Source organism: Oncorhynchus gorbuscha, linkage group LG15, assembly GCF_021184085.1.
Source record: "Oncorhynchus gorbuscha isolate QuinsamMale2020 ecotype Even-year linkage group LG15, OgorEven_v1.0, whole genome shotgun sequence".
Taxonomy (NCBI): Eukaryota; Metazoa; Chordata; class Actinopteri; order Salmoniformes; family Salmonidae; genus Oncorhynchus; species Oncorhynchus gorbuscha.
Window position 1 is genome coordinate 85321272 of NC_060187.1, and position 25283 is coordinate 85346554.

Genomic DNA, 25283 nt, shown 5'->3' on the forward strand with positions numbered 1-25283 from the left:
TTTCCTTTCAAAGAAGTGAAGCGTTCCTTTTAAACACACGTCACATGAACCCACAGAAGAACTCCAGCGCGGTCATTCGCCTCAACCACCACAGAACCAGCTGATGCTATGTTATGCAGGTGAATGAGGACCCAAAAGCGACTTGGCGAAAACAGAGTCTTTAATCCAGTTAAAGGAAATAGCAATACTCCTAGACAAATCAGAGCGGTAAATAAAGCATAAAAACAATTTCACTCGTAATCACGAGAACTGACTGGAGACTCGATCATAAACTGCAGGTTGCCTCGGGAAGGCACTTGACCGTAGCAGACTCAGACACCTGCTCACCACGCAGCATCTGAGGGAAACACGACACGACAGGGCGATACAAAGACACAGCACGGTGAACAATATACAAGGATCCGACAGGGCAGAAACGGAAAACAAGGGGAGAAATAGGGACTCTAATCAGGGGAAAAGATAGGGAACAGGTGTGGGAAGACTAAATGATTGATTAGGGGAATAGGAACAGCTGGGAGCAGGAACGGAACGATAGAGAGAGAGAGGGAGAGAGAAAAAGGGGAACGAACCTAAAAAGACCAGCAGGGGGAAAACGAACAGAAGGAAAAGCAAAATGACAAGACAATATAAGACAAAACATGACATGCTATCTGAGCAAAACTTCAGTGTATCTCTGGTTGAGTGTGGTCATCCACCAGCTCTGCAAGGAACTCTGTCATCGAACTACTGAAGGGTTTTCTCATATTTGTAAGGGGTGTGTACTGGCGGCAGAGAAGTCAGACGCAGGAGAGCAAGAACTGTGTTTCCAAACGGCGCAGTTCAAAAAACATTTTAACGACCGGAAAACAGAACAATCAAATAATGGGTCCATAACCCGACTCACACCAGGACAGACGTGCACAAGCACTTACAATAAACAATCTGACGAGGACATGAGGGGGAACAGAGGGTTAAATACACAACATGTAATTGATGGGATATAATAATCATAATAATACATAGTATTTATATAGCATTTTTCAAGGACGCAAAGTCGCTTGGGTTCATGTCCATGTTCTTACCATGTGGTGCATCACTAAACGAAAGGTCCCTGTAGAACCACGAAGCAGAAAGAGTGTGGTGCATTTGTACATGTAAATGTATTGGTTTCCTTTGGCTGCAGTGTTTCTGGTGTTCTCAAAGTGTCACGGAGGATCTAGTTCCTCTGGACCACATGCAGAGAGTAACTCATTCAGGTTCTTACGTTTGTACAGCTGATGCATAAAACTGTTTGGCTCACCATGGTAATGTCCTTTTATGGTGTGGTTTGGTTCCCATATCTGGCTTCACTTGCTTATATAGAGACTAGGCCTACTGGTATGCACAGCCAGAGTGTGTGTGTGCGCGCGCCTTTATGTGGTAAGGTTTTCTAAGCACTCTTTCCCATTCTGCTCTGTAGCAGTCCCAGGAAGTGGTGACAGAGAAGAGCATCCTGCCCTCGTCTCCATGGTAACAGCTGTTTATGGATGGAGGGTGACAGAAACAAAACCCTACTGCTGCAAAGCATCGAAATATGAAAAACTCCTTCCTGATGGGGTTCAGTCTTATTTCATCGCTATCCGTTTTGTTATGTAGCTTGATTGACATGGGCCTAACATCTGTGCTTAGTTTGTTATTTTTTGTAAGTGTCTGTGGGTGCCTAGGAACAGTGGGTTAACTGCCTTGTTCAGTGGCAGAATGATATAATGATGATGTTTAAAGCATGTAGATGTAAATAATACACTACACTGAAACTATTTTAGCATGGCCTGGGGTAGTCCCATTAGTGCAGTCCCTTGGGATAGGATGCTGGGCCTATAGTTTAACACCTGTTGACACGTTACATTACATTACATTTAAGTCATTTAGCAGACGCTCTTATCCAGAGCGACTTACAAATTGGTGCATTCACCTTATGACATCCAGTGGAACAGTCACTTTACAATAGTGCATCTAAATCTTAAGGGGGGGTGAGAGGGATTACTTATCCTATCCTAGGTATTCCTTAAAGAGGTGGGGTTTCAGGTGTCTCCGGAAGGTGGTGATTGACTCCGCTGTCCTGGCGTCGTGAGGGAGTTTGTTCCACCAAATCAAATCAAATCAAATTTTATTTGTCACATACACATGGTTAGCAGATGTTAATGCGAGTGTAGCGAAATGCTTGTGCTTCTAGTTCCGACAATGCAGTGATAACCAACAAGTAATCTAACTAACAATTCCAAAACTACTGTCTTATACACAGTGTAAGGGGATAAGGAACATGTACATAAGGATATATGAATGAGTGATGGTACAGAGCAGCATACAGTAGATGGTATCGAGTACAGTATATACATATGAGATGAGTGTGTAGACAAAGTAAACAAAGTGGCATAGTTAAAGTGGCTAGTGATACATGTGTTACATAAGGATGCAGTCGATGATGTAGAGTACAGTATATACATATGCATATGAGATGAATAATGTAGGGTAAGTAACATTATATAAGGTAGCATTGTTTAAAGTGGCTAGTGATATATTTACATCATTTCCCATCAATTCCCATTATTAAAATGGCTGGAGTTGGGTCAGTGTCAATGACAGTGTGTTGGCAGCAGCCACTCAGTGTTAGTGGTGGCTGTTTAACAGTCTGATGGCCTTGAGATAGAAGCTGTTTTTCAGTCTCTCGGTCCCAGCTTTGATGCACCTGTACTGACCTCGCCTTCTGGATGATAGCGGGGTGAACAGGCAGTGGTTCGGGTGGTTGATGTCCTTGATGATCTTTATGGCCTTCCTGTAACAACGGGTGGTGTAGGTGTCCTGGAGGGCAGGTAGTTTGCCCCCGGTGATGCGTTGTGCAGTCCTCACTACCCTCTGGAGAGCCTTACGGTTGAGGGCGGAGCAGTTGCCGTACCAGGCGGTGATACAGCCCGCCAGGATGCTCTCGATTGTGCATCTGTAGAAGTTTGTGAGTGCTTTTGGTGACAAGCCGAATTTCTTCAGCCTCCTGAGGTTGAATAGGCGCTGCTGCGCCTTCTTCACGACGCTGTCAGTGTGAGTGGACCAATTCAGTTTGTCTGTGATGTGTATGCCGAGGAACTTAAAACTAGCTACCCTCTCCACTACTGTTCCATCGATGTGGATAGGGGGTGTTCCCTCTGCTGTTTCCTGAAGTCCACAATCATCTCCTTAGTTTTGTTGACGTTGAGTGTGAGGTTATTTTCCTGACACCACACTCCGAGGGCCCTCACCTCCTCCCTGTAGGCCGTCTCGTCGTTGTTGGTAATCAAGCCTACCACTGTTGTGTCGTCCGCAAACTTGATGATTGAGTTGGAGGCGTGCGTGGCCACGCAGTCGTGGGTGAACAGGGAGTACAGGAGAGGGCTCAGAACGCACCCTTGTGGGGCCCCGTGTTGAGGATCAGCGGGGAGGAGATGTTGTTGCCTACCCTCACCACCTGGGGCGGCCCGTCAGGAAGTCCAGTACCCAGTTGCACAGGGCGGGGTCGAGACCCAGGGTCTCGAGCTTGATGACGAGCTTGGAGGGTACTATGGTGTTGAATGCCGAGCTGTAGTCGATGAACAGCATTCTCACATAGGTATTCCTCTTGTCCAGGTGGGTTAGGGCAGTGTGCAGTGTGGTTGAGATTGCATCGTCTGTGGACCTATTTGGGCGGTAAGCAAATTGGAGTGGGTCTAGGGTGTCAGGTAGGGTGGAGGTGATATGGTCCTTGACTAGTCTCTCAAAGCACTTCATGATGACGGAAGTGAGTGCTACGGGCGGTAGTCGTTTAGCTCAGTTACCTTAGCTTTCTTGGGAACAGGAACAATGGTGGCCCTCTTGAAGCATGTGGGAACAGCAGACTGGTATAGGGATTGATTGAATATGTCCGTAAACACACCGGCCAGCTGGTCTGCGCATGCTCTGAGGGCGCGGCTGGGGATGCCGTCTGGGCCTGCAGCCTTGCGAGGGTTAACACGTTTAAATGTCTTACTCACCTCGGCTGCAGTGAAGGAGAGACCGCATGTTTCCGTTGCAGGCCGTGTCAGTGGCACTGTATTGTCCTCAAAGCGGGCAAAAAAGTTATTTAGTCTGCCTGGGAGCAAGACATCCTGGTCCGTGACTGGGCTGGATTTCATCTTGTAGTCCGTGATTGACTCTAGACCCTGCCACATGCCTCTTGTGTCTGAGCCATTGAATTGAGATTCCACTTTGTCTCTGTACTGACGCTTAGCTTGTTTAATAGCCTTACGGAGGGAATAGCTGCACTGTTTGTATTCAGTCATGTTGCCAGACCCCTTGCCCTGATTAAAAGCAGTGGTTCGCGCTTTCAGTTTCACGCGAATGCTGCCATCAATCCACGGTTTCTGGTTAGGGAATGTTTTTATCGTTGCTATGGGAACGACATCTTCGACGCACGTTCTAATGAACTCGCACACCGAATCAGCGTATTCGTCAATATTCCCATCTGACGCAATACGAAACATGTCCCAGTCCACGTGATGGAAGCAGTCTTGGAGTGTAGAGTCGGCTTGGTCTGACCAGCGTTGGACAGACCTCAGCGTGGGAGCCTCTTGTTTTAATTTCTGCCTGTAGGCAGGGATCAGCAAAATGGAGTCGTGGTCAGCTTTTCCGAAAGGGGGGCGGGGCAGGGCCTTATATACGTCGCGGAAGTTAGAGTAACAATGATCCAAGGTTTTACCACCCCTGGTTGCGCAATCGATATGCTGATAAAATTTAGGGAGTCTTGTTTTCAGATTGGCTTTGTTAAAATCCCCAGCTACAATGAATGCAGCCTCCGGATAAATGTTTTCCAGTTTGCAAAGAGTTAAATAAAGTTCATTCAGAGCCATCGATGTGTCTGCTTGGGGGGGATATATACGGCTGTGATTATAATCGAAGAGAATTCTCTTGGAAGATAATGCGGTCTACATTTGATTGTGAGGAATTCTAAATCAGGTGAACAGAAGGATTTGAGTTCCTGTATGTTTCCTTCATCACACCATGTCCCGTTAGTCATGAGGCATACGCCCCCGCCACTCTTCTTACCAGAGAGATGTTTGTTTCTGTCGGCGCGATGCGTGGAGAAACCCGTTGGCTGCACCGCCCTGGATAGCGTTTTCCCAGTAAGCCATGTCTCCGTAAAGCAAAGAACGTTGCAGTCTCTGATGTCCCTCTGGAATGCCACCCTTGCTCGGATTTCATCAACCTTGTTGTCGAGAGACTGGACATTGGCAAGAAGAATACTGGGAAGTGGTGCGCGATGTGCCCTTTTTCGGAGTCTGACCAGAACACCGCCGCGTTTCCCTCTTTTTCGGAGTCGTTTCTTGGGTCGCTGCATGCGATCCATTCCGTTGTCCTGTTTGTAAGGCAGAACACAGGATCCGTTATTCTTGGTCGTACTGATGGTGAGTTGACGCTGATCTTATATTCAGTAGTTCTTCTCGACTGTATGTAATGAAACCTAAGATGACCTGGGGTACTAATGTAAGAAATAACACGTGAAAAAACAAAAAACTGCATAGTTTCCTAGGAACGCGAAGCGAGGCGGCCATCTCAGTCGGCGCCGGAAGATGGGGTGTCATGTTTTGTCTTATATCATCTTGTCATTTTGCTTTTCCTTCTGTTCGTTTCCCCCTGCTGGTCTTATTAGGTTCGTTCCCTTTTTCTATCCCTCTCTCTCCCCTCCCTCTCTCTCCTCTCTCTATCGTTCGTTCCTGCTCCCAGCTGTTCCTATTCCCCTAATCATCATTTAGTCTTCCCACACCTGTTCCCGATCCTTTCCCCTGATTAGAGTCCCTATTTATTCCTTTGTGTTCCGTTCCTGTCCCGTCGGTTCCTTGTTTTGCATTCACCATGCTGTGATTGTGTTTCGCCCTGTCCTGTCGTGTTTTTTGCCTTCATCAGATGCTGCGTGTGAGCAGGTGTCTCTGTCTACTACGGCCTGCGCCTACCCGGCGACCTGCAGTCTGTGGCCGCTTCTCTTGTCATTCCCCTCTACAGACTAGAGGATTTCTGTTATTCCCTGTTTGGACTTGAATAAACTCTGTTTCATGGACCCAGCGACTTCAGACGCTCGTTAACTGCCGTCGAGATCCAAGAGCCATGCTCGGCAGACACGAGCAGGAATTGTCTGCTGCTCGCCATGCCGTGGAGAACCTGGCCGCTCAGGTTTCCGACCTCTCTGGACAGTTCCAGAGTCTACGTCTCGTGCCACCTGTTACTTCCTGGCCTGCCGAGCCTCAGAACCTAGGGTTAATAACCCACCTTGCTACTCCGGGCAGCCTGAGTGCCGCTCCTTTCTCACGCAGTGTGAGATTGTGTTCTCTCTCCAACCCAACACATACTCTAGAGAGAGAGCTCGGGTTGCTTACGTCATTTCACTCCTTACTGGCCGGGCTCGAGAATGGGGCACAGCTATCTGGGAGGCAAGGGCTGATTGCTCTAACAAGTTCCAGAACTTTAAAGAGGAGATGATTCGGGTTTTTGACCGTTCAGTTTTTGGTAGGGAGGCTTCTAGGGCCCTGGCTTCCTTATGCCAAGGTGAGGTCCATAACGGATTATTCTATTGAGTTTCGCACTCTTGCTGCCTCTAGTGAGTGGAACGAGCCGGCGCTGCTCGCTCGTTTTCTGGAGGGACTCCACGCAGTGGTTAAGGATGAGATTCTCTCCCGGGAGGTTCCTTCAGATGTGGACTCTTTGATTGCTCTCGCCATCCGCATAGAACGACGGGTAGATCTTCACCGGGCTCGTGGAAGAGAGCTCGCATCAACGGTGTTTCCCTGCTCCGCATCGCAACCATCTCCCTCCTCTGGCTTTGAGACTGAGCCCATGCAGCTGGGAGGGATTCGCATCTCGACTAAGGAGAGGGAACGGAGGATCACCAACCGCCTGTGCCTCTATTGCGGAGTTGCTGGACATTTTGTTAATTCATGTCAGTAAGAGGCCAGAGCCCATCAGTAAGAGGGCTACTGGTGAGCGCTACTACTCTGGTCTCTTCATCTAGATCTTGTACTACTATGTCGGTCCATCTACGCTGGACCGGTTGGTGCTACATGCAGTGCCTTGATTGACTCTGGGGCTGAGGGTTGTTTCATGGACGAAGCATGGGTTCGAAACATAACATTCCTTTCAGACCGTTAGACAAGCCTACGCCCATGTTTGCCTTAGATGGTAGTCATCTTCCCAGTATCAGATTTGAGACACTACCTTTAACCCTCACAGTATCTGGTAACCACAGTGAGACTATTTCTTTTTGATTTTCCGTTCACCGTTTACACCTGTTGTTTTGGGTCATCCCTGGCTAGTATGTCATAATCCTTCTATTAATTGGTCTAGTAATTCTATCCTATCCTGGAACGTTTCTTGTCATGTGAAGTGTTTAATGTCTGCCATCCCTCCCGTTTCTTCTGTCCCTACTTCCCAGGAGGAACCTGGCGATTTGACAGGAGTGCCGGAGGAATATCATGATCTGCGCACGGTCTTCAGTCGGTCCCGAGCCAACTCCCTTCCTCCTCACCGGTCGTATGATTGTAGTATTGATCTCCTTCCGGGGACCACTCCTCCTCGAGGTAGACTATACTCTCTGTCGGCTCCCGAACGTAAGGCTCTCGAGGATTATTTGTCTGTGTCTCTTGACGCCGGTACCATAGTGCCTTCTTCTTCTCCGGCCGGGGCGGGGTTCTTTTTGTTAAGAAGAAGGACGGTACTCTGCGCCCCTGCGTGGATTATCGAGGGCTGAATGACATAACGGTTAAGAATCGTTATCCGCTTCCCCTTATGTCATCAGCCTTCGAGATTCTGCAGGGAGCCAGGTGCTTTACTAAGACCTTCGTAACGCTTACCATCTCTGTGCGCATCAGAGAGGGGGACGAGTGGAAAACGGCGTTTAACACTCCGTTAGGGCATTTTGAGTACCGGGTTCTGCCGTTCGGTCTCGCCAATGCGCCAGCTGTTTTTCAGGCATTAGTTAATGATGTTCTGAGAGACATGCTGAACATTTTTGTTTTTGTCTATCTTGACGATATCCTGACTCCGTCACTCGAGATTCATGTTCAGCACGTTCGACGTGTTCTACAGCGCCTTTTAGAGAATTGTCTCTACGTAAAGGCTGAGAAGTGCTCTTTTCATGTCTCCTCCGTTACTTTTCTCGGTTCCGTTATTTCCGCTGAAGGCATTCAGATGGATTCCGCTAAGGTCCAAGCTGTCAGTGATTGGCCCGTTCCAAGGTCACGTGTCGAGTTGAGCGCTTTTTAGAATTTCTATCGGCGTTTCATTCGTAATTTCGGTCAAGTTGCTGCCCCTCTCACAGCTCTTACTTCTGTCAAGACGTGTTTTAAGTGGTCCGGTTCCGCCCAGGGAGCTTTTGATCTTCTAAAAGAACGTTTTACGTCCGCTCCTATCCTCGTTACTCCTGACGTCACTAGACAATTCATTGTCGAGGTTGTTCAGAGGTAGGCGTGGGAGCCATTCTATCCCAGCGCATCCAGTCTGACGATAAGGTTCATCCTTGGCTTATTTTTCTCATCGCCTGTCGCCATCTGAGCGCAACTATGATGTGGGTAACCGTGAACTGCTCGCCATCCGCTAGCCCTAGGCGAATGGCGACAGTGGTTGGAGGGGGCGACCGTTCCTTTTGTCGTTTGGACAGACCATAAGAACCTTGAGTACATCCGTTCTGCCAAACGACTTAATGCCCGTCAAGCTCGTTGGGCGTTGTTTTTCGCTCGTTTCGAGTTTGTGATTTCTTACCGTCCGGGTAGCAAGAACACCAAGCCTGATGCCTTATCCCGTCTGTTTAGTTCTTCTGTGGCTTCTACTGATCTCGAGGGGATTCTTCCTTATGGGCGTGTTGTCGGGTTGACAGTCTGGGGAATTGAAAGACAGGTTAAGCAAGCACTCACGCACACTGGGGTCGCCGCGCGCTTGTCCTAGTAACCTCCTTTTCGTTCCTGTTTCCACTCGTCTGGCTGTTCTTCAGTGGGCTCACTCTGCCAAGTTAGCTGGTCATCCCGGTGTTCGAGGCACTCTTGCGTCTATTCGCCAGCGCTTTTGGTGGCCGACTCAGGAGCGTGACACGCGCCGTTTCGTGGCTGCGTGTTCAGACTGCGCGCAGAAGAAGTCTGGTAATTTTTTTTCTGCTTCTGCTCCTGGTCTTGCTGGGTCTCAGTCTGTTCCCTGCCATCGCATCTCTCCTGTTCTTGTTCCTGCCCTTGCTGTGTCTCAGTCTGTCCCTAGTTCTCATTTTTTTTTTAGAGCCCTAGTTTCCCTTTTTATCGTTTTTCCGGTCCTGAGGAGAGGAGTTGGGTTCTTTCTCGGGACGTGCTGGACCGTTTGATCTATGATTTCCTCCGTTGCCGCCAGTGTTCCTCCTCGAGAGGAGGCGCTCGGTGAGTGGGGGTACTGTCATGTTTTGTCTTATATCATCTTGTCATTTTGCTTTTCCTTCTGTTCGTTTCCCCCTGCTGGTCTTATTAGGTTCGTTCCCTTTTTCTATCCCTCTCTCTCCCCCTCCCTCTCTCTCCTCTCTCTATCGTTCCGTTCCTGCTCCCAGCTGTTCCTATTCCCCTAATCATCATTTAGTCTTCCCACACCTGTTCCCGATCCTTTCCCCTGATTAGAGTCCCTATTTATTCCTTTGTGTTCCGTTCCTGTCCCGTCGGTTCCTTGTTTTGCATTCACCATGCTGTGATTGTGTTTCGCCCTGTCCTGTCGTGTTTTTTGCCTTCATCAGATGCTGCGTGTGAGCAGGTGTCTCTGTCTACTACGGCCTGCGCCTACCCGAAGCGACCTGCAGTCTGTGGCCGCTTCTCTTGTCATTCCCCTCTACAGACTAGAGGATTTCTGTTATTCCCTGTTTGGACTTGAATAAACTCTGTTTCTGTTAAGTCGCTTTTGGGTCCTCTATCACCTGCATGACATGGGGGGCCAGAGCAGCGAACAGTTTTGACTGGGCTGAGCGGGAGCGGGAGCTGTACTTCCTCAGTGGTAGGGAGGCGAGCAGGCCAGAGGTGGATGAACGCAGTGCCCTTGTTTGGGTGTAGGGCCTGATCAGAGCCTGGAGGTACTGAGGTGCCGTTCCCCTCGCAGCTCCGTAGGCAAGCACCATGGTCTTGTAGCGGATGCGAGCTTCAACTGGAAGCCAGTGGAGAGAACGGAGGAGCGGGGTGACGTGAGAGAACTTGGGAAGGTTGAACACCAGACGGGCTGCGGCGTTCTGGATGAGTTGAAGGGGTTTAATGGCACAGGCAGGGAGCCCAGCCAACAGCGAGTTGCAGTAATCCAGACGGGAGATGACAAGTGCCTGGATTAGGACCTGCGCCGCTTCCTGTGTGAGGCAGGGTCGTACTCTGCGGATGTTGTAGAGCATGAACCTACAGGAACGGGCCACCGCCTTGATGTTGGTTGAGAACGACAGGGTGTTGTCCAGGATCACGCCAAGGTTCTTGGCGCTCTGGGAGGAGGACACAATGGAGTTGTCAACCGTGATGGCGAGATCATGCACGGGCAGTCCTTCCCCGGGAGGAAGAGCAGCTCCGTCTTGCCGAGGTTCAGCTTGAGGTGGTGATCCGTCATCCACACTGATATGTCTGCCAGACATGCAGAGATGCGATTCGCCACCTGGTCATCAGAAGGGGGAAAGGAGAAGATTAATTGTGTGTCGTCTGCATAGCAATGATAGGAGAGACCATGTGAGGTTATGACAGAGCCAAGTGACTTGGTGTATAGCGAGAATAGGAGAGGGCCAAGAACAGAGCCCTGGGGGACACCAGTGGTGAGAGCGCGTGGTGAGGAGACAGATTCTCGCCACGCCACCTGGTAGGAGCGACCTGTCAGGTAGGACGCAATCCAAGCGTGGGCCGCGCCGGAGATGCCCAACTCGGAGAGGGTGGAGAGGAGGATCTGATGGTTCACAGTATGGAAGGCAGCCGATAGATCTAGAAGGATGAGAGCAGAGGAGAGAGAGTTAGCTTTAGCAGTGCGGAGCGCCTCCGTGATACAGAGGAGAGCAGTCTCAGTTGAATGACTAGTCTTGAAACCTGACTGATTTGGATCAAGAAGGTCATTCAGAGAGAGATAGCGGGAGAGCTGGCCAAGGACGGCACGTTCAAGAGTTTTGGAGAGAAAAGAAAGAAGGGATACTGGTCTGTAATTGTTGACATCGGAGGGATCGAGTGTAGGTTTTTTCAGAAGGGGTGCAACTCTCGCTCTCTTGAAGACGGAAGGGACGTAGCCAGCGGTCAGGGATGAGTTGATGAGCGAGGTGAGGTAAGGGAGAAGGTCTCCGGAAATGGTCTGGAGAAGAGAGGAGGGGATAGGGTCAAGCGGGCAGGTTGTTGGGCGGCCGGCCGTCACAAGACGCGAGATTTCATCTGGAGAGAGAGGGGAGAAAGAGGTCAGAGCACAGGGTAGGGCAGTGTGAGCAGAACCAGCGGTGTCGTTTGACTTAGCAAACGAGGATCGGATGTCGTCGACCTTCTTTTCAAAATGGTTGACGAAGTCATCTGCAGAGAGGGAGGAGGAGGATTCAGGAGGGAGGAGAAGGTGGCAAAGAGCTTCCTAGGGTTAGAGGCAGATGCTTGGAATTTAGCGTGGTAGAAAGTGGCTTTAGCAGCAGAGACAGAGGAGGAAAATGTAGAGAGGAGGGAGTGAAAGGATGCCAGGTCCGCAGGGAGGCGAGTTTTCCTCCATTTCTGCTCGGCTGCCCGCAGAGCCACGGAGCGGGAGGGGAGGACCGAGCCGGCCTGGAGGATAGGGGACATAGAGAGTCAAAGGATGCAGAGAGGGAGGAGAGGAGGGTTGAGGAGGCAGAATCAGGAGATAGGTTGGAGAAGGTTTGAGCGGAGGGAAGAGATGATAGGATGGAAGAGGAGAGAGTAGCGGGGGAGAGAGAGCGAAGGTTGGGACGGCGCGATACCATCCGACACCACATGGTTACCAATTCAATGCAAAATGCAAAAACCTACATTAGGTCTGACCTTAAAGTAATGTGAGCTTCTTGCTTGCTTGCAATGTGGGTGGAAAAATGCTTAAATGAACCTGGGACAAATACAATTCAGCTGTCGATATAGTACGGAGGTCGAATCGGTATGGGTCTATGGTGCAGGCTACAATGATATAGGGCCTAAAGTGTCTTTAACAATAGTAGGAATACGTTTGATGAACTTCAAACATATTCAGATTGATAGCTACATGCTTAATCATCTTCTACAGATCAACTTCAACCATCATGTGAACACTATTTAGGATGGAGACTGTAAATGCTTCATCATTTACATCCATAACACACGCGGTAATGCTGCCAGTAGCATGCGGCTAGAAATGAGACCCAATCGTGCGTAAGTGATTTGCAGACTATACGTGTTTTGATAGCGCTTTCTCTTCCAGCCAGTCATTTTATGTCCATGGGCGAGGCGAGTTCGTTTTTCTTTACCCGGTGTCTTACACATTTTAGTCCATTCCAATGGTCCTTAAATAAATTCACCACTCGCCTATGGCCATGCAAAACGAACTGGCCCATTGAGTAAAAGCAACATTGTAACTGTTGAAGTTGAAAAATGCTACTGTTTCCACGAGTTACCACAGCCGCAAAGTCTAACTTGGCTATCGTACAAAATGTATCGTAAAATAACCTGCAATTGTGCTTTTTGGTCTTATTTTAAGGTTACTGTTAGGCATAAGGTTAGGATTAGGTTTAAAATCACATTTTAAAAAGATTTGTAGAAACAGGCGGGGTTTATGACTTTGTGGCGGTGGTAACTAGTAACGACCATGAAGTAGACGAAGCACAGTAGTAGCAGCTGCCTGTGTTTCTTGGGCCACGATACACTGTAGTCTAGACTATTTATACTGTATTTTATTTATACACACATATCAAAATGTCTCATACTGTTGTTACTACCACCACCACGACGAGATCGTCTTCGGGCGAAGGATTCTTGAATTTGGGCTATACTCGCTCTGTACAAGGATTACTGAAAATCGCCCAAGTGGTAAGAGTTTTTGATCAGATATTTATACTGATGTTCTGCACAGAATTATACATATTTTTTTAACTCTTTTATTTTTAATGTTGGGGTTGGGTTGTATTTTATATTGCTTACTGTCTGCTGTTTTCGTGATCTTTAATCGAAAATGTGGAGAATGCACTCAAAAATTGAGGATAAAGGGGAGCGAGGTGCGTAACAGAAACTCTGATTCATTCGTATACTACTAGCAATAGTGGAAAAAGTACCCAATTGTTGTAAAAGTAAAGATACCTTAATAGAAAATGACTCAAGAAAAAGTAAAATTTACCCGGTAATATATTATTTGAGTAAAAGTCTAAAAGTATTTGGTTTAAACTATACTTAAGTATCAAAACTACATGTAACTGCTAAAATATACTTAAGAATCAAAAGTAAAAGTCTAAATAATTTCAAATTCCTTATATTAAGCAATCCACACGGCATCATTTTCATGTTTTCTTTATTTGCTCTAACACTCAGACATAATTTATAAACGAGGCATGTGTTGAGTCAAATCCGCCAGATCAGAGGCAGTAGGGATGACCAGGGATGTTCTCTTGATAAGTGTGTGAATTCGACCATTTTCCTGCGGTGCCTAGCATTCAAAATGTAACGAGTACTTTTGGGTTTCAGGGAAAATGTATGGAGTGAAAAGTACATTATTTTCTTTAGGAATGTAGTGAAGTAAAAGTAAAGGCTGTCAAAAATATAAATAGTAAAGTACAGATACCCCCAAAAACTACTTAGGTAGTACTTTAAAGTATTTTTACTTAAGTACTTTACACCATTGTCTGCTAGGTGGCTTTCTCTGACTGCTAGGCTACGACTAGGCTACTTTACAAAACATTAACATGCAAACATGAATTAGGCCTATACCAGTGGAAACAATAGCCTTTATAACCTGAATTAGGCCTATACCAGTGGAAACAATAGCCTTTATAACCTGAATTAGGCCTATACCAGTGTCAACAATAGCCTTTATAACCTGAATTAGGCCTATACCAGTGGAAACCAATAGCCTTTATAACAGGAATTAGGCCTATACCAGTGGGAACAATAGCCTTTATAACCCGAATTAGGCCTATACCAGTGGGAACAATAGCCTTTATAACCTGAATTAGGCCTATACCAGTGTCAACAATAGCCTTTATAACCTGAATTAGGCCTATACCAGTGGAAACAATAGCCTTTATAATCTGAATTAGGCCTATACCAGTGGGAACCAATAGCCTTTATAACAGGAATTAGGCCTATACCAGTGGGAACAATAGCCTTTATAACCTGAATTAGGCCTATACCAGTGGAAACAATAGCATTTATAACCTGAATTAGGCCTATACCAGTGTCCTTGAACCAATGTCCTTTATAAAAACTACAAGTTTAGTGGACTACTAAAATATTTTAAGTGACTGAGACTAAAATCTACACTGGGAGCCCCCCCCCCTCCAAAGTTTGAGCTGTGCATTAACTCTCCATGAGGCTAAATGTCAGGTGGGCAGGTGATACCGGCCACAGTCAGATCAACATCCAGTTTTGATTGAGATGTCCAGTAATTGTTTAAAATAATGGAAGTCTTGGCAGATTAGAATTGAGTTGTTGTTGATTTCTGTAATGGAGGAACTTGTCCCATTGTGTGTGGTGACGTCATATTGCTGTCTACCTTCAAATACATGAATGTTTATCATCATCTCTCAGAATGTCAGATTTTCATAATTAATGACACTTTATTACACCTTCATAACAAAGGTTGTAAAATCAGGGCTTCGGGGAAATCAGGGAAATCACATCTTCATAACAACGGTTGTGAAATCAGGGGAGAACAAACGTTGTCTGTTCTCCCCTCTTTATATCTGTGTTTGAGACAGTAGAATACAGTGGGTTTGCATCTTAATCTTCACTACATTTCTGTTACATTCTTGCTTATTTATAGTCATCACAGGAATGATGGTGGTGTTTCAGAGGAAAAATGGAGGAAGCTGGTTTTGGGTGTTATTTCCTGTTTACAGAAGTGTTTAGTGGCTAATGGCTTTCAGCCTCTCCCTTGTGGTTTAATAATGTCAATGTTGTTCCATATACCTGCAACTGCCCTACAATATGAAGCAATAAAGCATGTTTAACGGCATGTGATCGGGAAAATTGTGAACCTTGAACATTAGCCATGTGAGACCTGGGTTGTGTTGAAAACTAGATTCTGGATCTGGACCAACCTGCTGTTACCAGAATTTGTATTGATTTTATTTCACCTCTATTTAACCAGGTTCGCCAGTTGATAACACCTCTATTTAACCAGGTAGGCCAGTTGAGAACACCTCTATTTAACCAGGTAGGCCAGTTGATAACAAGTTCTCATTTATAACTGCGACCTGGCCAAGATAAAGAAAAGCAGTGCGACAGAAACAACAACACAGAGTTACACATAGAATAAAAAGCGTACAGTCAATAACACAGTAGATAAAAGAAAGTCTATATACAGTGTGAGGAGGTAGGCAATAAATAGGCCATGGTAGCAAAGTAATTACAATTTAGCATATTAACACTGGAGTGATAAATGAGCAGATTATGATGTGCAAGTAGAGATACTGGTGTGCAAAAGAGCAGAAAACAAATCAAAACAATATGGGGATGAGGTAGGTAGATTGGGTGGGCTACTTACAGATGGACTATGTACAGCTGCAGCGATCGGATAGCTACTCAGATAGCTGATGCTTAAAGTTAGTGAGGGAAATATAAGTCTCCAGCTTCACTTATAGATGACCTGGAGCCAGTGGGTCTGGCAACGAATATGTAGCGAGGGCCAGCCAACTAAAGCATACAGGTCGTAGTGCTGGGAGGTATAAGGGGCTTTGGTAATAAAAATGATGGCACTGTGATAGACTACATCCAGTTTGCTGAGTAGATTATTGGAAGCTATTTTGTAGATGACTTCGCCGAAGTTGAGGATCGGTAGGGTAGTCAGTTTTATTAGGGTACGTTTGGCTTTGTTGCGAAATAGAAAGCCGATTTTGGATTGGAGAAGTTTAATATGAGTCTGGAATGAGAGTTTACAGTCTAGCCAGACACCTAGGTATTTGTAGTTGTCCACATATTCTAGGTCAGAACCGTCCAGGGTAGTGATGCTAGTCGGGCGGGCGGGTATGGGCAGCGAACGGTTGATAAGCATGTATTTGGTTTTACTAGCGTTTAAGAGCAGTTGGAGGCCATGGAAGGAGTGTTGTATGGCATTGAAGCTTGTTTAGAGGTTAGTTAACACAGTGTCCAAAGAAGGGCCAGAAGTATACAGAATGGCAGCGTCTGCATACAGGTGGATCAGGGAATCACCCGCAGCAAGAGGGACATCATTGATATATACAGAGAAAAGAGTCAGCCTGAGAATTGAACCCTGTGGTACCCCCATAGAGACTACCAGAGGTCCGGACAACAGGCCCTCCGATTTGACACACTGAACTCTGTCTGCGAAGTAGTTGGGGAACCAGGCAAGGCAGTCATTTGAGAAACCAAGGCTATTGAGTCTGCTGATAAGAATACAGTGAATGACAGAGTCGAAAGCCTTGGCCAGGTCGATGAAGACAGCTGCACAGTACTGTCTTTTATCAATGGCGGTTATGATATCGTTTAGTACCTGGCTGAGGTGCACCCGTGACCGGCTCGGAAACCAGATTGCACAGCAGAGATGGTACGGTGGGATTCGAAATGGTCAGTGATCTGTTTTTTAACTTGGCTTTCGAAGACTTTAGAGAGGCAGGGCAGGATGGATATAGGTCTATAACAGTTTGGGTCTAGAGTGTCACCCTCTTTGAAGAGGGGGGTGACTGCGGCAGCTTTCCAATCTTTAGGAATCACGGACGATACGGAAGAGAGGTTGAACAGACTGGTAATATGGGTTGCAACAATGGTGGCGGTCAATTTTAGAAAGAGAGGGTCCAGATTGTCTAGCCCAGCTGATTTGTATGGGTCCTGGTTTTGCAGCTCTTTCAGAACATCTGGATTTGGGTGAAGGAGAAGCTGGGGAGGCTTGGGCAAGTAGCTGTGGGGTTGTGGAGCTGTTGGCCGGGGTTGGGGTAGCCAGGAGGAAAGCATGGCCAGCAGTATAGAAATGCTTATTGAAAATTTAGATTATCATGGATTTATCGGTGGTGACCGTGTTACCTAGCCTCAGTGCAGTGGGCAACTGGGGGGAGGTGCTCTTATTCTCCATGGACTTTACAATGTCCCAAAACCTTTTGGAGTTAGAGCTACAGAATGCAAATTTCTGTTTGAAAAAGCTGTCCTTTGCTTTCCTGACTGACTGCGTGTATTGGTTCCTGACTTCCCTGAACAGTTGCATATCACGGGGGGACTATTCAATGCTATTGCAGACTAAGATACATTTTTAACATAGGAGTTGATATGGTGCCAATATGCTCCAGGATTGGAATCATACTGGGACATAGAAACACATTGTTATATGTCTGTGTGTTTGCAGGTAGCTCTCCTGATTGCCTTCCTGTGTGTACACTGTGCACGAGGTTGGACTGATTACTCAGCCTTTCGGTACTTTGAGGTGGTGACGCTATGGTTCCTCATAGCCTTCCTCATCTTCTACCTCATGTATGTGTTCAGACTGCAGAGTAAGATCCCCTGTATCAACTGGACAATGACGGTGAGTGGCCTTGCAAATGACACACACACACACACACATTTACATTGTTTACATGTTAGTTATTTAGCAGACATTCTCATCCAGAGAGACTTACAGTAGTGTGCATAATCTTTTAAACTTTCTCTGTACTTTTTCCACAGACACGCGTTCCAGCACTTATCTATACCATTCATTGTTTCAGGAGTTACTGCATTATGGCGTTGGGACCATCCTGGTCTTCATTGCCTCTATTGTTGCAGCTGTTAAGAGTGGAGGTCTGTCTGAACTAGAAGCTGGTTCGGTGAGTAACATAGCAGATGCTTTCCTGTTTTCTGGTGCTCCATTCCAAAGCTGAAGAATGTTAATTATGTTTTATCTGTCCTAGTATCTCAGCATTTAGCTGAAGATAATTGAGAGGCCCTGTTTGCAAAAATGAAACCTTATATCTAAGCTCTCCATAGTTGATTTCTGTTTGTCATGTGGTGAGTGTGTGGGATTTCCCTTTAAAGCAGGCCAAATGGCTATTAAAGGGGAGTGGAACCACTAGGCTTTAGAACAGCAGCTAACTGGAACTGTAAATCACCATATTGGCATTGTTGCATCACTGGCAGGATTTCCCTTTAAAGCAGGCCAAATGGCTATTAAAGGGGAGTGGAAACATTAGGCTTTAGAACAGCAGCTAACTGGAACTGTAAATCACCATATTGGCATTGTTGCATCACTGGCAGGATTTCCCAAAAAAGGCTGAATTTGAAAACTGTCTGGAAATTTGCTGGTTTCAAACCATATCCAAAAGTTTTATACATATTTTGAAAGCTGAGAAACAGCCCTTAAATTATATTACATACAATAGCACCACATCAATCAAATGGTAATCAGTTAAGAACAATCTGATACGAAAATCAGTTTCCCCCCCCCCCAAACAACTGCTAATCAGAATAGTAATATGTTCTACTATGATTGAGTTCCAGAGGTTTTAGTGAACGGTGGTATTTTTCTAGAATTCTATGGAATGTTCTGTTATCAGACACTTTCTTATATGGATTGTATATTAAACACAAATGTGAACCAAAACATATTACAAATGGCATTTAGTCTTACATATGATGAGGAAAGACATACACAAGTAATATAATATGAATAAATCAATAACTTTATTGAAAAAACTGAGGGGAATACATCGTCTCACTCAAGCCTGAAATCAAAGTGCAAGTCCACATCGAAAATTGGAATTACAAAATATGATAAGAATAAGTAATATAATAACAATAATTGGCTTTGACAACTTCAATTTCTTCTGCACATACAGTCCACTGGGCTTATAGCCTTATACAGGAAGAGTCAGAATGGGAACAAATTAAAAGCATGCAAGAGAGGTGAAATGACCAGCCAGTAGTTCAGATTATCACTGAAGACTAGGAGTCCCTTTACTAGTTAGTGCCTATGTCTGCAATGAGTCACACTCACTGGAGTACCACAACCTAAAATAATGGATCCCCCTACAATGCATAACTACTTGCCCTTGCATTCTGGTGCAACACAAACAAACCACGTCATAATCTCCTTTCTATCTTTCCTGTAAAAAAAATCCAACCATTTCTAGAATTGTCCTCCAGTACAATGAAGTTCACCTAGGCTGTGAGGGTGTGGTTGTCCCTTGGACTGTCTGTAGCCTAAGCAGCATGTTGTCCAGTCTCTACAGCCCCTATCTCCCTTGGCCCTGTCTGCAGCCTAAGCAGCATGTTGTCCAGTCTCTACAGCCCCTATCTCCCTTGGCCCTGTCTGCAGCCTAAGCAGCATGTTGTCCAGTCTCTATCTTCATTGACACTGTCTAGCTAGCTAGCTGCAAATTCAGTCAGACAGTAGCCAGTTGATTTGAGCTCTTAGCTAATGCCATTGACAAATGCTGTTCAAATTGCCAATATGAGCATTTTATTTTTTACAGTTAGTGAACACAACATTAACATGGAAAAGGACAAGAGAAGAGCTAGCTAAATCAACAAAATAGCTTGCTAGTTGCCTCAGCTTGGCTGACTGTCTAGTCGGCTTGTTATCAAATAAATGTAATTTCACAGCCTCATCTTATCAATCAAAAAAAACTCTAAAATGTAAATGTTGTAAATACCAACATAAAAATGCATTCTATACAGTTACTTGCCTTAATATTGTTGTCCTCTCAATGACAAAGCTATCAAAGTTGTGAGAAACTTTTCAGGTCCAGTGGAGACAAGGCGTTTCCTGGTGTCAGCATTGGCGTCAGTCGTTACTCCAGCAATTCAAGATGGTGCTACTCGAATAAACATTGTTCAATATCAAAATCCCAATTGAATGTTAAATGCACATGTTTAGTATTAGTTGATGGAATACATCTCTTAACTTTACTTCCTAGTGTTTCCATTCACCTTTAAGGAGTTCATCCCATCCTGTCAAGTACAGTTTTGAGATCTAAAAAGTCAGTTAATAATCATTCTCCTAAAATGGTCTTTTCCTCTTACACTTGTACCCAGTAACCAGCTTGGGGACTTACAGCTGTCCCCTCAATGCTTGACAGATGACCAACGTGTAGGGTTTTTATAATGAGGCATCTTTCTTGTTGACCTTTACAGGCATTTGGCTTCATCGCCACATTCCTACTGGCTGTCAGCATATGGACATCCTATAAGGTCACATGTGGTTCCCAGCCAACCAGTAAGTCTGAAATTCTTTGAAATCCTTATTGGGTTTTCCTTCAATTGCCTAGCGACATGTACCGAGCCTCTGAAAGACAGACGCTCAACTGAAAAGGAATTCAATTATAACCTGTAATCATATCATGAAATAGATGCATATTTGCTACAGTGGAGCTTTCTTTTGCAACGCAGATCAGGAGTTAATTCCGTTCCATTTCCTGTGCTGCCGGCTATTACGTAGTGCTGTTACAAGGGCTAGGAAGTGCTTTTTGTTCTTAGTTGACTAAACATTGGTTAACTAGTGTTTCCTCTTTCCCCATCACTCTTCCTCTATCTCAAACTGTAGGTGCTTCTGTGTAAAACGGATCTATCATTTCTTCCCCTGAAGTACCAAGATGACTTCATTGTCAGTGTGCTGTGCGACAGTAACTTCTTACCCCAACAACTGGCCCGGGGCCAATTAAACAATCAGAACTTCAGCTTAGCCCGAGACTGGTTTCACTTCAGGATAGTTACAAGTTAGCCAGTTAACTTTGTTAAACACTCTATTTTGTACAGTTTACAAAGAATGCTTAAAGTAATTTCTCCTTCTTTGAGATACACCATCCTGATGACCGGTCAGTTGTTAGGGATAAGAAGTCACCTGTGTGTGCTTTGAAGAGCAGGCAGCTGTTGTTTCATATAAGTGCCTCCAGAGTGTTTAAACTAAGGGCTAGGCTGAGAGCCAGACCAAACCACACCTCCATCTTGAATGGTCGCTATTTGAATGCTTTGAAATCAAAAGAAGACATAAGCTGTTTTTCAGTGTTGCCCTGAAGCTTTTTAGAGTTAGATATGTCAATGCCACCCCTGTTTACATTATTTATTTGAGAGCACATTTTTATGATGATAGTTTTGTGCTTTTATGTTCACGTATGTCTGTCACAGTATTATAGGCTGCTTATGAGAAGAATATAATCATAAAAAGGTCAACCTTTATACAGCCTCACACTATCACGTGTATTTAAACATCTCTTCTTTATCTGATGTGTTTGTGTTTGTATATGGGTTTATATTCCAAACATGCTTTTGGTTGACTGAAGTAAAAGGGAAACCCAACAGCATCCATGTCTCTGAATCCTTGTTTGTTGAAAAGAAGACATTGAGACCAGTGGAGGCTCCTTAGAAGAGGAAGGGGAGGACCATCCTCAGTGAATTTCATAAAAATAGTGATGCATCAAGTTATCCTTTTTAGATAAAAACTATAAATATATTCACGTCATCCCAAAAATGGATTAAAACGCATTGTTTTGCAATGAAGGTCTACAGTAGCCTCAACAGCACTCTGTAGGGTAGCACCATGATATAGCCGGAGGACAGCTAGTTTCCATCCTCCTCTGGGTACATTGACTTTAATACAAAACATAGGAGGCTCGTGGTTCTCACCCCCTTCCATAGAATTACATATTAATTATCAGAGCTCTTGCAGCATGAACTGACATGTTGACCACCCAATCAAAGGATAAGAGTATGAATCTAGTACTGCAAGCATAAACTACAGCGATCTAGCACTGCTGTGAGTAGTTGACTCAAAGAGAAAGACAATGGTTGAGCAGTTTTGAAAAATTCAATTCTTAAATAAAGGAGACGCAAGAGCGAGCTAGCTATATTTCATATTTTTTTCACTTACTTAGCTAGCGAATGCAGCTAGCTAGTTTAGCCTACTCAAACACCCGGCTCAAACAGAGAGAAGTGCTGTGTTACCTAGCTGGCAATCCAACACTGGAACTCTTCCAAGTCAAGGTAAGCTTTTGGTTTTATTAATTTATTGCCACTGTGGCCCGCAGGTGTAACTGCTAAACTGCTTGCTAACTGTACACTGTTCTGCATGATTGTAGCAGGTTTACTAATGTGTTAAGTACTTTACAGAACTGCTAGAACTAAGTAAAAATACTAATAAGTGTTTTTTGGGGGTATCTGTGCTTTAATATTTATATTTTTGACAACTTTTACTTCACTACATACCTAAAGACAATTTTGTACTTTTTACTCTATACATTTTCCCTGACACCCAAAAGTACTTGTTACATTTTGAATGCTTAGCAGGACAGGAAAACTGCCCAATTCACACACTTATCAAGAGAACATTCCCGGTCATCCCTACTGCCTCTGATCTGACGGACTTGACTCAACACATGCCTCATTTATAAATTATGTCTGAGTGTTAGAGCATGCCCCTGGTTATCAGTACATTTTTTTTAAACATGAAAACTGATGCCGTCTGGTTTGCTTTATAAGGTATTTGAAATTATTTATACTTTTACTTTTGATACTTAATCTTAGGGATCAAATCCCGTTAACGGGATCGATTTGACAACAGCCAGTTAAAGTGCAGGGCACCAAATTCAAACAACAGAAATCCCATAATTAAAATTCCTCAAATATACAGGTATTATACACTATTTTTTAAAGATAAAGATAAACTTCTTGTTAATCCCACCACAGTGTCCGATTTCAAAAAGGCTTTACGGTGAAAGCATACCATGCGATTATGTTAGGTCAGCGCCTAGTCACAAAATAACATACAGCCATTTTCCAGCCAAAGAGAGGAGTCACAAAAAGCAGAAATAGAGATCAAATTAATCACTAACCTTTGATGATCTTCATCAGATGTCACTCATATGACTTCATGTTACACAATACATGTATGTTTTGTTCGATAAAGTTCACATTTCTATCCCAAAATCTCAGTTTACATTGGCGTGTTATGTTCAGTAATGTTTTGCTTACAAAACATCCAGTGATTTTGCAGAGTGCCACATCAATTTACAGAAATATTGTAAATGTTGATGAAAGATACAAGTGTTATAAATATAATTAAAGATACTTCTCCTTAATGCAACCACTGTCAGATTTTTAAAAAGCTTTACAGCGAAAGCACACCATGCAATAACCTGAGTACAGCGCTCAGTATATTTTAACAACTACATTTACTTTTGATAATTAAGTATATTTAAAACCAAATCTTCTTTTACTTAAGTAGTATCTTTACTTTTACTCAAGTATGAAAATTGGGTACTTTCTCCACCACTGAGTTCTAGTAGCTATGTTGACTTGACATTAGCTAATATGGTGACAACGATGTAGGCTGTGTGTAGTGGTTATGATATGAAGGTTTGGCTAGGAAAGTTTTTTTTCCTGGTCACAGACAGCTGATATGTTGTGCCCAGAAGTAAAAAGAAAGTGAAGGAAAAAGGTGAGAGGTGAGCGCGTAGATGCTAGAAGGAATTATCCAACGATCACAGGGATCATGGGGTTTATATGTGGCTGCTATGAAAGTGACTGTGTTTGTGTGTTAAAGGGTTTATTTATTCATGTGGTGTATTTATCATGTAGTAGCCTAAACCTATCAATGTTACATTGAGCAGGGTGAATGGAAAATGAATAACAGTCATCCAATATGCTGTAATAGAAAAAAGGCCATGCTCATAAAAAACAATTGCGTCCTCTCTCATCTTAAATGGCACCGACCGCCACTGGTTGAGAAGTTGTTGAACATAAAGCGTTTTCTCTCAGAGTGGTAGATACGAATAGTATAACCGGATCCTTGACTTACATGCGCATTACTGTTTCTTATTGTATACTGTGTGTGTATATCCACTACCATTCAAACGTTTTCAAAGAAAAAGCCATATCTCAGACTGGCCAATAAAAGATGAAGATGGGGAAAAGAACACGGAAACTGGACAGAGATATGGCTTTTTCTTTGCAACTCTGCCTAGAAGGCCAGCATCCCGGAGTCGCCTCTTCACTGTTGACGTTGAGACTGGTGTTTTGCGGGTACTATTTAATGAAGCTTGCCAGTTGAGGACTTGTGAGGCTTTCTTTCTCAAACTAGACAATCTAATGTACTTGTCCTCTTGCTCAGTTATGCACCGGGGCCTCCCACTCCTCTTTCTATTCTGGTTAGTGCTTTTCTGTGAAGGGAGTAGTAGAGATGGCGCTGTTCTGTGAAGGGAGTAGTAGACAGTGTTGTACGAGATCTTCAGTTTCTTGGCAATATCTGGCATGGAATAGCCTTCATTTCTCAGAACAAGAATAGACTGACGAGTCTCAGAAGAAAGGTCTTTGTTTCTGTAATCGAACCCACAAATGCTGATTCTCGAGATACTCAAATAATCTAAAGGCCAGTTTTATTGCTTCTTTAATCAGAACAACAGTTTTCAGCTCTGTTAACATAATCGCAAAAGGGTTTTCTAATGATCAATTAGCCTTTTAAAATGATAACCTTGGATTAGCTAACACAATGTGCCAATGAAACATAAAGTGATGGTTGCTGATAATGGGTCACTGTACGCCTATATTCCATTAAAAATCAGCCGTTTCCAGCTACAATAATCATTTACAACATTAACAATGTCTGCACTGTATTTCTGATCAATGTGATGTGATTTTAATGGACAATAAAATGGGCTTTTCTTTCAAAAACAAGGGCATTTCTAAGTGACCACAAACTTTTGAACAGTAGTGTATCTATAACCAATGCCCCTTCCCCTATTCAAGTGTACAAAATCCCCAGCTGAAAATGTCCATACACTTCCATTAATGACCTGGGAAAGGTCCAAGACATTCCTGTGTTGGGTGGGACATGGCCTAAACACAGGGAAATACTGATTAGTACCTCCTCCTCACTATTCCTGGTGGAGGCAAGGGAATTCACTTTAAAGTACACACTCTTAGAAAAGGGGTTCTGCAGCTGTCCCCATAGGAGGACCCCTTTTGGTTCCAGGTAGAACTCTTTTGGGTTACATGTAGAACCCTCTGTGGAAAGGGTTGTACACTCTTTTAAAGAGGCTGGATGGTATTATTACAGTTATGTTGTTGACAAAATCATGTTGTCTTCCCGTGTTTCAGGCTTATGTATGTGAATGGAGGAGATATTCTTGATATTTAAAAAAAACTGCCGCCCAAACTTTTTTGGTCTCGTGACGATCTGATATCAACCTACTCTAT

At 44.5% G+C, this 25283-nt stretch overlaps 1 protein-coding gene across 1 annotated transcript; it reads left to right on the forward strand.

Moving 5' to 3' along the window:
• Positions 1 to 12578: 12578 nt before the first annotated feature.
• On the forward strand, positions 12579 to 21394 carry cmtm7 (CKLF-like MARVEL transmembrane domain containing 7). Its single transcript, XM_046303451.1, has 5 exons — positions 12579 to 12989; positions 17467 to 17643; positions 17825 to 17923; positions 20229 to 20310; positions 20638 to 21394. Exons 1-5 carry the CDS (start codon positions 12876 to 12878, stop codon positions 20649 to 20651), a joined length of 486 nt encoding a protein of 161 aa, XP_046159407.1. The 5' UTR covers positions 12579 to 12875; the 3' UTR covers positions 20652 to 21394.
• The last annotated feature ends 3889 nt before the right edge of the window (positions 21395 to 25283 follow it).